At 36.0% G+C, this 17,161-nt stretch overlaps 1 protein-coding gene across 20 annotated transcripts in view; it reads left to right on the top strand.

The window, feature by feature from the left end:
• Hdac9 (histone deacetylase 9) overlaps positions 1–17,161 on the top strand; it is an 824,691-nt gene that overhangs the window by 510,567 nt on the left and 296,963 nt on the right. For 15 of the 20 annotated variants that reach the window (XM_076941980.1, XM_076941976.1, XM_076941983.1 and 12 more), the window contains one exon: positions 4,283–4,543. The exons of 1 other annotated variant lie outside the window; for it this stretch is intronic. In XM_076941980.1, coding sequence (XP_076798095.1) covers positions 4,283–4,543 — 261 coding nt within the window. Of the gene's footprint in view, positions 1–4,282; positions 6,972–17,161 lie in introns of those variants that run through there. 4 more of the 20 variants (XM_076941991.1, XM_076941989.1, XM_076941992.1 and 1 more) reach the window with 1 other exon arrangement.

Below are 17,161 nucleotides of genomic sequence, written 5' to 3' on the forward strand. Positions count from 1 at the left end.
GCCATCACAGTGTGACTTTTAGAAGATGATGCAGGAGGGAAATAATATAAAATGTTCTCTGTCTTTGAAGTCACAAATTCACATTTTGTGATCATGGGATGACAATTTCCTTTGAATAGAGATTTCTTCTTCATAAAGTAAGAGTTTTAGGATGGGGTTAGACATTTTTCAACTGCAACATTTCATACCTATATGTTTTCCACCCATAAATCACTGCTCTCTTGGTAAACATTTTTTTTTTTTTTTTTTTTTTTTTTTGCAAACCCTTGTTGAATTCTGTTCTTGAAAAGACAGCATTTACCATGCTCTTTATGACCAAGTAATGGCAACGTCATTGTTAGGCTTCCCTTCATGCTAAGACCTCAGAAATAGAGGCGAAGTGAGGGAAGTCACTGGAGCAAGTGGCACTGTTTCTCCTGCAATGTCATGTATGTATCTATGTCAATGAATTTGTGAATGCCGAACCAGTTGGACTAGATGAGACGATCTCGGGGTATTTTCCTGATCTCAGAAACACACGAAAAGTCAAATTCCAGGAGGTTCTATGATCACAACTGAGTTTACTTTGACACACTTACCATTGATGAGAAATTCTATTCTAGTAAATAGTACTATTGATCAGCACTAGAGAACACAGTGTCCTCATGTCCTGGGTGGTGTGACTGGCATGCTGTTGGACTCTATCATTCTGCCCTCCTTGATACTTGCCAATACCAGTTTAAATGGCCACGGAGGATAGGGGCGAGGGCAGGCAGTAGAGAGATGACTCAATGGTCAATAACACTTGCTGTGCTTCCAGAGGGATTCAGCTTTGGATCCCAGGACTCATGTTCAGTTTGCAGTCCCTGTCTCATGCTTGGCCACCTCACACACATCTGTATCTCCAGTTCCACAGGATCCAACTTAATGCACTCCTCTGTCACCCACATACATTGCATGCCCATCATGACAGACACATACATCATAAGTAAAAATTAAAAAAAAAAAAACTCTTTTCTAGTCACTACTTGTCCTCTGGGGGTGGCGTTTAACCAACCTGAGCCTCCATGTTCTTGTGTGTAAAGAGAATGTTAGGGTTCAGCTCACTGGGTTGGTTGAAGACTAAATAAAGCAATATCTGCATAGCAGCAACAACAACAAAAACCACTTTTATAATGCCCACCTGAATTTGCCTCCGTGTTGTTAACAAGAAAGAGTCAGTTCAAATGGTATGCATGGAACCCTGATTAACATAGACTGAAGAAGAAAAAGTAAAAGCAGAGAGAGGGAATTCAGGTTATGCTGTGAAGGGAGATATATAATGGTGGAAGGCAAGGTGTTTCTTCCAGATGGATGTTGTTACTGAAAACATTAAGATGAGAATAGCCCAGAAGAGAGGAAAAATTCATGAGGAAATGGAAGACAGTGGAAGATGTTGGGATACAGGACGTAAGCCAAGGACTTGGCTGAGATAGGGGGCAAATGTTCTGTTCACTGTAACAGCCAAAACAGTGTTGTCCCAGACTATAAACAGTCCTGAGATAGTCTTTGCATCCTTGTATATATTTTTTTTGAGTAGTGTAACAAGCAAGCGTACCAGCAGGAAAAGAAGAAAATGGTATGAGAAGAGAGACAGGGACCAAGGGTTGGGTGAGTTGACTGGGAAGACAGAGACCACCCGACTCTACTTCAGAATGGCAATGGGGTATTGTTTTATCTGCAGAAGAAAACGCCAAGCATAGCATACATCCAATACAACCCACATAAAAGACAGCATGGGAGCCAAAAGTGCAAGCTGACTTTGTCCTGCAAGGTAGGAAGCAAACACCTGAGGAAGGGCAGTGGAAATATGGTTTAGAGGAACCATGAGTTGTTAGAGTATGGCTGCCATAAGAACATTCTCAGAACTACTGACGGGAAAGGAGTGGATCCAGAAGGCTGCTCAGAGTTGCCCTCCCTTAAGCAGGGAACTCTGGCAGGAAATCTCATGAGCTGTGGACTATCTGGCCAGCCTCTGACACGTAGCTGTAGCTGTTACTTCTGTCCTTGGCCACATACCCCACACCTTCGCTTATATTTGCTATCCCCATGAAGCTGTTGCTGGCAACATTGAACACTTGTGTGATGTTCAGCCGGACCAGTGTCCCTGGGCCTCTCTTTCAGCATTTTCTGACAAGCCAGCGCCTTCCAGTCACTTTTCCAGTGAAGATGTGTTGTCATGTGGGGGTTTTCCATGATTCATTGAGCTTTTGTTAAGAAAAAAAAATGTCAGTCATTTTCTTGTTAATATTTTCTTGGAGGGCCCTTGACCTTTCCTCTCATTTTCCTGAATCAGTCTTTTCTCCTCAAAAAGCTCCTCTAACATGGACTGGCTAGCAATACTAAACACCACAGAGCTGTTCAGTGGCATTTCTCTGAAGAGTATGCAATGATTTTCTTACAGTAAGCATTTTCCCTCTCATTTTCTATTGTCCTACATGTTCTTTTCCCCAAAACTGCAGGACATGTGTTTCTACGGCTACATAATCAGAGTTTAGAACTGTGGTGGTGTTTATTCTTCAAACTCCCAGCAGTGTGCAAACAATTATGTATTTAAGACAGAAATTGCCGATTAGTGGTCCAAGCTAGGACAATTGAACAGAAAATAGTTTTCTAAAATGCACTTAAATATGTTGTAAGCATGGTGGGAGGAATTTTCTCCTCATACCGACTGCCCAGAATTAATAGTAATTAAATTTTCAGCACAAAGGAAATGAATATAGAAATTTTCTTTCTTTTAAGAAAATCCGATATGGCTTTTAATTGGTATGCATTCTCTCTTCTTGATCATCTCTGATTAGCTTGGAGATATTTGGGTCTTATTGTATTATAGTTCATGTCTGTACATTCTTATTCTCCTCCAAAATATTGTATGAGCTGTGCCATTTTCTCCAAAATCTTTTTAGGATGGTTTCCTGCTTTTCAGCCTTCATCCCAAACACAACTTCCCAGCAATTTTCTCATGCCATCTCACTCCATCCAGTAGCTGCCTGTAAATACAGGGTGCTAGTATAACACCCAGTGTTTTTTTTTTCTTTAAAGGTCTTCTTTCATATAAAAATATGTAATATTTCATACATAAAATGATGTAAAAATGTATCTTCCTGATTTCTTTATAATACTAAAACATGAGTTTATAGAAGGCAAGGCCTGCCCATGTTTTCAATCATTACCAGTGTCTTGAAGCTAATTGGCACTAAATAAACAATTGTTGAAACAAATTAATGAAAATTCCCAATATGCATTCCTCCAGTTAAATTAAGAGATGTATCTGCAAGTTCAGGACTACTCAAGATTGAACACACAACATCTAAAAAGATGCCCTTCAAACTTTTGGTAATACTGTAGTCAAACATTAAAACCTGTTTATATATTTAAACCTAGTTATGTATGAACGTGAGATGAACTTACATTTTTATGCAGAATAATTTGTAGTTTTATTTTCCATGATCATATTAAAATTACACTGCTAACTATGATGATTGGCAAGCTGGTTACACATACATTGACTTACCCCCAACTCCAACCATCCTGGAAAACACAGGTTGAAATCTTTATAGAATCAATAGGATCATTGTGAGATGAAGCAAGAAGTCCATTGTCAGATGATAGCATGTGAAGATTCAAATCCATTTTTAAGCTTGATTCTGTGGGTTTTTCTCCATAGTTAAGTTAGTTGTATCATCAGTCACGTTTTTAAAAAGGCTACACATTATTTTATTTACAACAACAAAAATGTCTAAATATGTTTTTATTTGAAATCTAATACTGTGTTTAACTCCTATTTAATTTTGTTTGGATATATTCATAAAATAATATACCTTCCAAATGTTAAAGATCATTGACTTTCAAACTTCAGACCTCCACAATGAATATTTGTGTATTTTCCAATTCTCTTTCTTTAATATTGCCATAATTTGATCATATGAATACTAGTGAATTTGTTATAAAGCACTAGTACCATTTATCTTGGGGCTCTTATAGCCGTTAACATTTACTGAAATGTGAATTTGAGGCGTTTCTACACTAACTGCATCCTTCCTCGAGAAAAGTACTATTCTCAAGTTTGTATTAAGAGGACTGTTCTGCAACATGTCCTTGTGAAAAGAGTTTCACAGCATCTGTGGATATGACTTATTTGCCCTTTCCTCCTCATGTTTCCAGTCGTTTCTAGCATGAGTTGAGTTATTAAAATTGAGAGTATAACTTGAATGTGTTGCATCAGGAACTATTGACTTTTGAACTCCTGAACACTCTCTTTTAGCTGCTCTCGAAATCTATTGAACAACTGAAGCAACCGGGCAGCCACCTTGAAGAAGCAGAGGAGGAGCTTCAGGGGGACCAATCCATGGAAGACAGAGCAAGCTCTAAGGACAACAGCACTAGGAGCGACAGCAGTGTCTGTGTGGAGGACACACTGGGACAAGTTGGGGCTGTGAAGGTCAAGGAGGAGCCTGTGGACAGCGATGACGATGCTCAGATACAGCAAATGGAGTGTGGGGAGCAGGCTGCTTTTGTGCAACAGGTAATAGGCAAAGATTTAGCTCCAGGATTTGTAATTAAAGTCATTATTTGAATACAAAATAGGCTGCAGATTTGGGTAAATGCTTACTCTTCCCTATCAGCTTATCTCTCTCTCTGATTTTAGTGATAAAGAATTCTAAAACAGGTAAAATGAATTTTTTTCTATATAAAGCATCGCTCTATACTTATCTGTGAGTGAGTATCAAGGTTTCATTGAACCTTCACTGGTAAGAATATGCCTGTTACACTAAAAATATGCTATATAATATCCACGTAATCAATAGGCTTGAGGTCCATCTCAAAGCCTGATACAACAGTCACTTCTAGAAAAAAAATGAACTCACTGTTGTTTGTAGTTTTATCTGCTGAGGTCTGTAAGTACAAAATATAGTCTCCCAGCCTGGTTAATGAACCATTCTATTAGATTTGATGTTTTGTAACATAAAGAACTCAGTTTTCATATGACTGTACATATTGTACCATACTACAGTCTTGAACACAGTTGAAGGTAGTCTGCCCCGCCCCCTTTTCCTCTCTCTCTCTCTCTCTCTCTCTCTCTCTCTCTCTCTCTCTCTCTCTGTCCCTCTCTCTCTCTCTATTTTTTGTTAAGTGGAAATATTGTGGTCACCATGCCAATATGCCAATAGCTCTAGGTTATAGTGTAGATTACAACTGAAAATCTTACCAGTTCAGGTGGTTCTAAGTAGAGATGCAAACTGAAGTTCTGTATTTGAACATGACATTATGTCTGATATAGCACTGCACAGTTTACTTAAACCTTCTGTAATTTGCTGACATTATGTACTTAAAAAGATCAAATGGAGCTGATGCAAATGTTGGTGAGAAGGAATGTACAGCAAGGTGGCCTAATCAGATTCCATGATGTATGGACAGCTGCAAAAAGCACAGTATGGCTACCACCTGCTATCAAATTAAAACCAGTTTTACAAGAGGATGACTCACATTTATAGCTGATAGCTTTAGGATCTCTTGAATACAGTTCCATGGCATACATCATATTGTTTTGGCAAATAATAAATCATGAATGTTGGATTTAACAGAATAATCTGCTAATGTATAATGCACCTCCAGAAGGACTATGTCCTTTGATGATCTAAAGATACAAACAACTTTGAAGGCAAAAGGAGATAATGTTTCTTTGAGTCAGTTCCTCGTGAAGTTCCTGCTGTTCTACAGAAAAGCAAGGACAGGAAATGATTTGCGGAAACAGGAAGTCCAGGTGATTCACAAGGGGGGTGGGGGGGAGCATGTAGGCAAAGGAATCCAAGGATAGCATTCTAGTGTTTCTGTTTTACAAGAGTGTTCTATGAATTGATTTATTGTCTCAGAAAATCACACCATTAGTAGGGAAATCCTTAAATGGAAGCTATCCTCTGGAACATTTCTTTAATATTCCCTTTTGGTATGTTTGCCTTGTTTTACAGGTTAACTTTTGTTAAGCTAGTTAAACGTGAGCTGCATTAAGACACATTTAATATGGATAATCCAAATTGACCTAGAATCTTCATGACATTTTTTTCTCTATTAAAATATTTATATTTCTTAATCCATGGTATTTTAAGGTGTAGTATCCTGTTTCAGGGAGACATAGCACTTTTGCCAAATATAGACTTTGTTCAACTGTATGTTATTGGCACGTGTTGTTTACATTTTTTGCTGTGACATTTAAAACTATTTCTTTTAAAATGTTCCTGCTAAAGATACATTATCCTTTTTTAAAAAGTCTCCATTTGAATTAAATTAACATAACTAGAATTAGAAACTTAAAAGTTTTTCCACATAATGAAAGTCCTTCTGATAATTTGTCACATAGTTCTAATAGGCAACTCTCCCTATCACCAATATGTTTGGGTTAACATATTCCTTCATATTAAAATGACTTTTGTCAGTTGTTTTGCATTAAAATTATGGCATGCCTAAGATAAAATTGTATATTTTTCCATCTCATAAATATTCATTTCTTCAAATTCTTTTTTCAATCTCATAAAAAAAAGGGATAGTGCATCTTTTAAAATACATTTTATTTGGGGAGGAACATGTGGCTGAGCAGACTTTTGTATAATACTACTTCAAAGATATGTGATCACAAACAACAAAAAAAAAACCCTATTTTTTATAATGTCATTTGAGAGAACTTCATCAGTATATTTGGTGGACGTTAATTGTTTGAATTTGATAGTCTTTGAATTTAGTCAAGAAACTACCTGGAACCAGTAAAAAGAAAAGCTGGACATAACTAACTTTAGAATTAACTAATCAATGTCTTCTAAGATCTACTGTATTTATTATGATTTACACCCTTTGAGGTGATCTCTTGTTTTGTGTTGTAAATATATTGTTTGTATGTTTCCCTTCTTGCCTTCTGTTATAAGTCTCTTCCTTTCTCAAATAAAGTTTTTTTTAAAAGATCCCTTTTCATACATTTGGCTTTGTGTAAACTTGATATATTTAATAGAATTTGAAAGCTGTGCATTAGATCGCATATACAAAACTTATTTCCATTTTTTGTTGAAACAAGAAAATGAAGATATTTTGAACAGTTGCTTCTAATGCCATTTAAAACAACACACTCAACAATAACTATATCGAACTACTTATGTCACCCATTATCAACCAGCAAACATGTAAAATCGGTTGCATGCTCCATTTTGTAGTATGACCTTTTTAAAGATATGTTATCCTCTTTGGTATTTAAATTAAAATGTCATCCTCTAAATATAAAAAAATATAAATAGTCCCTAATGCTATTCAACCTAAAAATTATTTTAAAACTTTAACATGGACTGGCAAGAGCTCAGCATTCGCCACAGACATCTGTCACCAAGCCTAACATGAGTTCAATTCCCAGGTCCCACAAAGTGGAAGGAGAGAGCTGACTTCCTCAGATTATCCTCAGACTACATGCCAGCTGTGGCACACACACACACAAATAAATGTAGCTAAAAATTTTAAAATAAGCTAACATACTCCCTTGAATATAACAAGCTCTCAACAAATATTAAAATGAATCTTTTTGCAAGGATCTTAATAATCTATTACAATGAGATTCTGAACAACAGATAAAACGTGATAGTGAAGAAATGTAATGAAAAAAGAGAAAGTCTGTGAACTCCCTGTGTATGGTGGTAACTTTTGGAATGCTGTGGAATAGAGAGACAGATAAAGAAACCTTCAGTGTGCTCTAAGGTTTAGCTTCCTCTTCTATATACATTGCCAACAAAACTCCCCCATCAGAACTTCATAATGTATTACTATATGTTTGGTTAAAAGGGTTAAATGTGTTTCTTTTTAATGGCCCTTGTTTCATTTTATCTATTCTCAGATGCTATCGGGCAAGTCGAGGTTTCCATAAGTCAGATCAGTACTGCAGTAATATTACATGAGGTAATATTGCTCATTCTTTCAGCACTAGGGAAGGTGGCAGCTGAAGCATAGATTTCTACTTTTCATAGAAAGCATAGCAGTAGTAGTTAAGAATTTTCATAGTCACTAGACTTGTACTTGCAAAAAGGCATTAAAAGAGAATTCAAGGACAATGTATTTTTTAATCTAGTGCTTTATTCACACAGGGATAAATAGAAGAGTAACTTTTAAATTCTGTGACTTTGTTTCTATTAATTGGAGTATGAAGTTTTAAATGTCTGCGTATGGACAGAAATGGCTTTACAACTGAGGATTAAATGAGCACACGATTCAAGTCTCTAGTTGTAACCAGCTACACTGAAGAGCTTGAGGTAAAAAAAGGACTTGGGGATTATTGCTCACTTCATCATCAACATCCCCACACCCATTTTAAAGAGGAAAGTGCAAATGCAGTGGATCAAATAACGTAGAGAAATGTTGGGAAAACTGAAAAGGCACCTTTTGTGGCAAGCTAAGACTACATTTAAATTTTGACCTGTTTCTATTCATATGATTGTGTTTCCTAGCATAATAACTTCCTGGAGTCTTGGAAACTGTATAGACTATGCAATGTTTTGTATCTCACTTATAAAATGAATTTTACTTTTTAACAATGGCAAAACTAAAAAAAAAAAAAAAAAAAAAAAAAAAAAAAAAAAAAACTATATGAAGTATAGTTGCAAGGACCTTAACTCTATTAACACCTTGGTCCACCTGTATGTCACCTGTACCTATCACGTTTAGTCCTTACCACACAACACTTTGCGGTGGGCGTTGCACAGAGCACTGGAGCACAAGGAGTGTAGTCAATGTCACGCACTTCTTGGCAGTGACAGTCCATCTGTAAATGTGAACACAAACACTCTGGCACCAGAGTCCTCAGCCCTGACTCCTGTGCTGTGTGTGTAGATGTCCTTTTATATATCCAGATACTTCTTCCCATCTACTTCATCTACTTTATTCAGCTGCTCCTAGTCTTTACTTTCTCCAAATGGATTTGCCCTTTTCCACCAATATTAACTGATTTGAGTAATTTCTTTAAATCATTATGATAAATGAAAAATGTAGAATTATTTTTGCTAATTCATAGATGAGAATTCTTACCTTCTCCCAGCCAAAATGCAGGCCAATGAGTACACAGGATGCCAGCCCTTAGAGACATTCAAAGCACTAAGGTACACTAATAATTACGTTGTCCAGAATTGGTCCATATAAAATGTAAAAGAGATAAATGGGATTGTTAGACTCCAACTGGGCTGTCCAATTCAAAGGTACATAAAACTCTTTCTGAAGGAAATTTAGACTCTTATGACAATGCTGGTTCTGATCCCATACCTACATATCATGTTCTGAATCTACATGAGTAATGCATGCCTTTGGGGACAGTCTAAGTCCCAATCAATTTTGAGGATAGTATAGGACCCTGGCTATTTCCTAATACATGTTCTAATCGCTCATGACTTTAATGATAGACCATCTGATTCTTAATTGAAATCATAATTCTTGGAAATATCTCATGAATTTTTCTCCTTGTCTTCTGCCACATGAATCCGGTGTAGGTTATTCTACTGCAATATAAATCAGTGCTACCATTATACACTGCTATTATAAATAATGTTTGTCCTTTTTATCTATTTATGTCTGCTAATTTGAATAATTTATTAGCTGCTCTCTATAGCTTTATTCGACCATAACTTATCAGATTTGATTGGACTGAGTGGACATTTTATATCCATGAGCTCAGACACTGTATGTCCTTTGTCCTTTCCTTTTACAAGATATTTCAGGTACAAGAACTAATGAGTTACTGATGAATGCTCCAGGGATGGAAATGATCTGTGAAAGGAAAGAAGTCAAAAAGTCCACGCAGTGCTTGAGTTCCTTGGTCTAAAGTACTGGCACTTGTCAGTAGCTAAATACTTACTGACCTGCAGTAATATTCCACTACATAAATTGTATGCTATATAATTTGTCAGTCAACAGGTGTGGTACACTGGATTGTTTCTACTAATAATCATGCTATCAACATTCATATACAAGTCTTGTTTCTTTGCTAACAAATACTCTTGTTTGTTTCCAGTAACTTCTGAGTCATTTAGCAACTTTACCTTTCAAAACAGTAACAATCTCTTTTTTTCTATACCTAAGCCTTATGGCTTTTCTACTAGCAGTATCTGTGGTTCCCAACTTTTTCACACCTCTCCAACACATTGTGTCCCTGTTTTTCCCCCTGCCCCCTCTGCTCGTGTGTGTGTGTGTGTGTGTGTGTGTGTGTGTGTGTGTATGCACACAGTCTTTTACTGAATCTGAAACTTACCAAGTAGCCTAGACAGACTGGCCAGAGAGCCCCAGAATGCCTGTCTTTGCCGGACCAGCAGAGATGAAATATGTATGCAATCATACACTGCTTTTTTTGTGTGTGTGGGTTCTGGGGTTATAATTCAGCTACATGTTTGCTGTGAAAGTTCTTTATCGTCTGAGCTCTCCTCCCAGCCTTGTTTTCCCTATGTTTAAGTCTTATGGCAGCCATGATGGTCGCTGAGAAGTGCATTATTCTTGAATTGATTTCTACTTCACCCTGGATTAATGATCGTGAACAATTTTTCATTCGCTGATTTTCCATTTGAAGAATTCTTCCGAAAATGTCTATTTACGTATTTGCCACTTTAAAATTGTCTTTTTGTTATTGAGCCTTGAGATTTAATAAATACATATGCTTATTAGACCCCTCAGAAATACATGTTAAAAAGTACTCTATTCTGTGAATTTTTCTATAATTTCCTTGATAATTTACCTTCATTATCCAACACCTTTAATCTTAATAAAACCCATTGCTTTTTTTTGTCTTCTATGCTTAAAGGTTTTTATTTAAGAAACCAACATATGACACAAAATCTCAAAGATGCACTCTTACGTTCCCTGCTAAACATTTGCAACATGCAGTTGCTTGGTTATGACTCATTCTTAGTTCTACACATCATTGTTAAAGTTACTAGTTTATGCAATTGTGTATTTTGATACTTTAGCCAGGTTATTGCCGAATATCGCAGACTGGATCAGAATCCTCCTACCTCAGCTTATATAGTGTTTGTGTTACAGCCTGACTGGGCTTGGAATTCATAAAGCATCTCTTTCTAAGTGTAGGGCTTTCCCTTCTTATACATTGTTTCTCTTTTCCTCATTTTTGGTAGATTTGATGCTTGCTTTCCTGCCATCCCTGCCTATGACCCTTTGTAACATTTTATGCAGTTTATCTTTTTGCAAAGAAGCAGAAGGCAACTGCCACCATCTTGATTCTTATATTTGGTATTAATTGGGTGAAAGAACATAGGATTGTCTTTTTATAAGGAATGCCTCATGGAGGTGCTTTTTAAAAAATGAATCAGTTAATTATCTTCATAGGTATGGTTCCTCATATCTACCTCTATCTAATTTCCACTTAAGACTTCATGTTGTGTTAATTCTTATGTCTGTACATTGAGTTTTCTGATTCTGTTAAAGGAATTTTTAGAAAGATTTAGATGGGGTACCCACATATAGCTATAACATGTGAGCATTTAACATGTGGGTGACTAGAATCATACAGTGCCCAAAGGACAGACTAAGGACAAGATTTCAAAGACATAGCAAAAGTTGTATCAGTATTGAAATCCTTCTCATTGGATCACATATTGAAATGAAAATGTTTAAATCTATGGAATCATATAACAACCCTGAAATTAATTTTACTCGTTTTCTTTTTTCAATATAGCTAATTCAGAAGTCAAGGTTATATATGTGGTTTTCATCTGTGGCTCATGCTATTTTTATTTATCTACATATATAAATTATATAATGAGTATATTTATATAAATAAGAGTCATACAATGAATTTGTTTCTAGAGTGAGCCATCCCATTTCAGTTTCTGGTTTTGGTACTAGATAGAACTTATCTCATAATTTTGGGAATGCGGACTGTGAGACCTGAATGAAGAGAGGCAGTGCCAGACCTTCTCATCATACTTAGACTGAAGCAAGCACAGCATAGATCTCTTGGATATATGAATCATTTAAAAGTTGAAAGACAAAAAAAAAGTTGAAAGACTTTCTTTTTTATCTTAAAGACAACTCAAAATTTCTTAGTTCCATATTCATTATTCTCTCAGGACTGTTCACTGATTGTGCCTTTCTCATCTCAGGATGGTAAATTTAATGATGAAATATATGTATTCTCCTGAACAGCAGAAGTACCCACCATTTGGACACCATGATAGATTGTCCTTTAATTGTCTCTAATGGTTCTCTCTTCCAAATAGTTGTTGCTCTTTGTTTCTCTATGTTCAAACTGTCATATCTTTTCACCCCTGGCTATTCATGCCTCAGTCGCTGTCCTAATTAACATCAACATAATTTCATGGTAGTATCATGATAATAGTTGCCTTTGCATTTGTTGCACCAATTGAATTAATGATAGAAAATAGTATTGTATGATCTCTACAGCAAAATCGTGTTTCATGTAAGTGATATCAGAGAACGCCAGTTTGAATTCAGCTGACCTGGTACATTTCCCAATCTAAAATCTAAAATGTCCTACTATCCTAATGGATATTTGGCTACATATTCAGCCTCCATAACACATTTGCAGTAGGGACATGGGTCTAGTCAGCATAGTTTCTTCAAGTTTTTATTCCTGTGTTGTAAGCTCTGACATCCTTTCCTACATCTCGTTTTCACTTCTTATGGTATCTCTGAGTTGTCCAACTCATTTGAATTCTATCCTACTTGGAATGACCTCCATCAATTCTTCCAAATAGTTCTTTGTACTTTTTTTCTGTTATTGTATCTTCATGCTGCTTAATGTGAGGGGAATATACTTAGTTACTTGTGGTTCCTTCCCTGTGAACTACACCATTAATTTCATTTGTGCAATTGTTGTTTTTATTCTATATAATAATTGTTACAGGCATTTTTAATGTTGCTTTACGTCCTTGCTTCTATTTACTGTATGAGACAGAACTTTCTTAGACTGTTTATTGAACTATATGTCATTGGTAATGTTCCCTTTAAACCAGTTCTTTTAGATAGAGCTACTATTTCATTTTCATGACTAGTAAGTGATAGTATTTTATGGATTTCTTGTTTAATATCATCCATAAATAATTAATTTTACACATTTTATGTTTGACTATGTATCATTATAATATTTTATATACATTTTTAGATGTAGCATTTTATGTCATAATATTCATAGCCTCTTAACCTTTGTATTCCTCTATAGGCTACTTAGAATTTCTGAAAATTAAAATTTGGGAAAAGGTCAGAATGATTCATATTAATATTTTTCAGAGAATATAAACCTCATCTTTATGTGCATCTAAGAAAACTTATTGAGCACATTTTATAATGTATGAGTAAATCTTTGAACTGTGGCATTTTGCACATGGAAAGTCTTCATGGTTATAACCTCTGGGTGATTAAATTGCTGAATGAATAGTTAGAATACAAGAGTTCACACTCCATCCCCATTATCAACTAGGAACTACACGTGAAGACATTTATTTAATCATCCCAGCACCATGCCACTTACTCGTTCAATGTGATCAGTTGCTATAATTTGTACAGAAATTGTAGATTGGATCTATGTGAGAAATTCAGAAAGCAAATCCATGCGAACTCTTTTGTCTGCTGGATCACAGAAGGGTCTCTTCTAGATATTCATTTCTCTCTGCCTTTCTTTACTCCAACCACAAAACAAATGAAATTATGATTTAATGCTTTGTTGGGGTTGAGAAATTTCAGAGGTTTTTTTTTTATTATTATAATTTTGGAGACAGAGTCTGAAGTATAGCAGACTGACCTTAAACCCCCTGTATAGCAGAGAATGATTTTGCAGTCCTGCCTCCATTTCTCCATTGCAAGGGTTATAGGTCAATATGACCGATTTGAGTCTGTTTCTGTTTTGCACCAAATGCTCTGAGGATATTTTGTCTATAACCAGTTAGGTGAATAATAAAAGGGAGTGGACAGATGTTGGTTTTGATAGTTTCTTGACCTTAGATCATTTACTCCATGAATTTAAAGGACCATTTGTCTTTTCATTCAACATGGAGAACATGTCTCTCTGATCCATCTTTTTAGTGTCTTATATGTTTACTAGTCATGTATGTTGACCATTAGATGCCCTTTCCGTTTTCTTCTCCTTTACTGAATATTTTATTTATTTACTTTTCAAATAGCATCCCCTTTCCCCATTTCCCCTTCCTAGAACCTCCCTATCCCATCCCCCCTCCTCCTTTCTGCTTTTATACCATTTTAATTACATGCAAGTATTAAGGTCAGTTCTAGGTTGAGGGGATGCAATACAATAGATGCAAATAGTCAAGGAACAAGCAAGGCAATAAACAAATTTCCAAGAAAACTCCTGTGATCACTGTTTCTAAAGGCTTATCAGGATGCCAAAATAGCTGAGCCAACTTCCCTGTCCTAGCCCAAAGTCATTTTCATGTCTGAAGCCTATTTCCTTGTCCTTGGCCAATGTCATCTTTCTGCCAAGCAGCCCATTTTCTTGTCCTTGGCCCATATCAGATTCTTGCCAAGCAGCCCCAAAAGCTCTCTGCCACCCCTTCCCCCCATTTTTTAAATTTCATTTACAAGACTGAGCCTGTCTTAGGTTGTTCTGACAAGAATGCCTTTCTTACCCATCAGGGAATATTCATTATCCACAATGATATTACTAAGACTTCCGTCGTTGGTAAAGCTCGGTGCATAATCATAATCCTTGGCTTTCCAGCCAGTTAATTTGATAACTCTGTCTGGGGGACCATTTTCAGTTTCAAGCCATGTACTTTGGCTTCCAACATGTTGATATTGTTAAAGACAAGCTTTAACACAATGGGCAGGAATAAAAGCATTCTCAGGATGAAAAGGGCTAGCGTGATCAAGTTATATATGCCATTGGCCAAAATAGAAATACTGACCTCAGGCCGTGGGTAATTTTATCAGCAGTATCTACCACATCAACACTCAGTAGAGCAGCATTCTTGAAATTAATAACCTCCCTACGTAAAGTTAAAACATCCAGAGAGGTGTTAGAAATATGCCAAATACACTGCAAGTGTCTTTAAACTTTTTCCTAATTATAATGACTACAACTGTAAATTTTAGAACTAACATGAATCCAGTGGTATTTGGTATAACACTTGAGATGGCTCCTTACTCTGAACCTTCTTCCAATAATTTGAATAGAATAAAGAGCATCAATATGTCATTCCAAATGCCTATCTAAATCCTCTTGTATATTCAACACATTAGTAACATTTTTTGCTAAATGAATAACAAAAGTAGCTGTCTTAACTTCTTTTGTTAAAGCAATTGCGGAAGCAGTGGTACTAGCAGCAATTTATGTAATTAAAGCTGTCATTACCAGCAGTAATCAAGCTCACTAACCTCTTGCTTCTGCTTAAAGCCAGACTCACTTTTTCCAGTACTTGCAAGCTATATTTAGAATACCAAGGTTCTGTGATACTCAGGGCAATATAACAAAAGCTGGTTGATAGACCTCCATAACTGACATGCCAGATTTCAACACACTAACACAATTAGAAAGTGTACAATCAATGCAACTTGCATTAAATTTTGTAGAAGAAACAAAAGTAATTTTAACTTGACAATTAAAAGAACCGTAACACATGTGCTAACACCTGTTTGAAATCCAGATCCTGCCCCAACTTTATCTCTTGCTAACCAAACATCATAGAGAACTGCAGCTAACTTCCAAATACATCTCTGAAAATGTCCAGAACTGGACTTCCAAATGAAGACTGTTATTTCCAATATTTGATTGATTTCTAGACCAGTATGTGATTGAGTCCGAATAACTGGTCACATTTAAGAAAAATACAGGAGTCATTTTAACTTCTCTTTTTGATTCTCTGTTCCACAAGGTCTAAAAACTTGAGGCAAGGCAGCTTGTACCATCAGGGAGTATAGGTAAGCAATGGTGGGTTGGGAACTTATGTCCAATACAGCTTCCCAATTATCGTTGTCTGGGCACTCAGCAGGCTCACAGGTCAGCATCATTCTTTGTCCTGGCATCAGCTTGTCTCACCTGTCATTCCGGCAGCTACCATGCTTCCTCAGCATCCTGCAGAAAAAAACACAATCATGCCCTCTTACCCATATTAAATACCTGATTGAGATCCTGCCTTATGCCAGTAAGTGGAACCTTCCCTTTTACCTATGCATAAGTATGCCTAGTTGTTGAGTGCCATAGACACTCAGCAGAAAGTTCCTTGCCATCCAATACTTTTTTTTTAAAAAAAATTAAGCTATAAATTATATGATTTAAATAAATTTGTGGTGTACCAGGATATATCTCCCCCTTTTTTTATTTTATGAAGATATTGTTTTTAAGTTCCATGGGCCCCTTCCACAATCTCTTGTCCTTGACAATTATAAGGAATCCCAGTAATATGGGCAATATTAAATTGCTGCCAAAGAGTCTCAAATGTTTGACTGCAATAGCCAGATCCATTATCTGGTTTTTGTTTGTTTGTTTGTTTTCTTTTAAAATACCTTAACATTGATTTCTGAAATATATTTTGTAAAGTTTGGTTTTTATTATTTTATATGATTTTTCTGACAAACCTATTAATGTAAACAACTTGGTTTTGCTACATTTTACTTACTTTTCCCATATACTATTATCCCCAACCTTGCTGTCGATGCTGCCCCATATACACACTGTACCTTTATGTGTTGCTGTATGAAAACTGCTGTATGGAAGCTGCTGAAGGTTTCTCCCTAGAACATAGTTCTGGAATTCAGAACTCTCAGTTTTTCATATTGGCTTCTGTTGCATGATAATTTGAATTGTTTTTAAATGAAGTCTGTTTTTTGGTCACCAAACTTCCTAAATTTTATTGAGCTTATACTTTTCAAAATATAAGTTAAAAAACCCACTATTTTGTACTCTGGCAAATACATAATAATCTAGATACAAACTTGTATCACTCAGAAGAACTTCCCCCTCGAACTTCCCACTCTCACTGTCTGTCTATATCCAGCCAATTATTGATTATTTTCATTGCTTTTAAGTTTTATAAATTAATTGTACTTTTAAAAGAAAACACTTTTGTTCCAGATATTTTCCATTCAAACAGACATCTTTCTGAAATCTACTGATGTGTCAGTAATAATGACTTTTTAATCTCTGGGT

The sequence above is a fragment of the Arvicanthis niloticus genome, chromosome 11 (genome assembly GCF_011762505.2).
Source record: "Arvicanthis niloticus isolate mArvNil1 chromosome 11, mArvNil1.pat.X, whole genome shotgun sequence".
NCBI lineage: Eukaryota > Metazoa > Chordata > Mammalia > Rodentia > Muridae > Arvicanthis > Arvicanthis niloticus.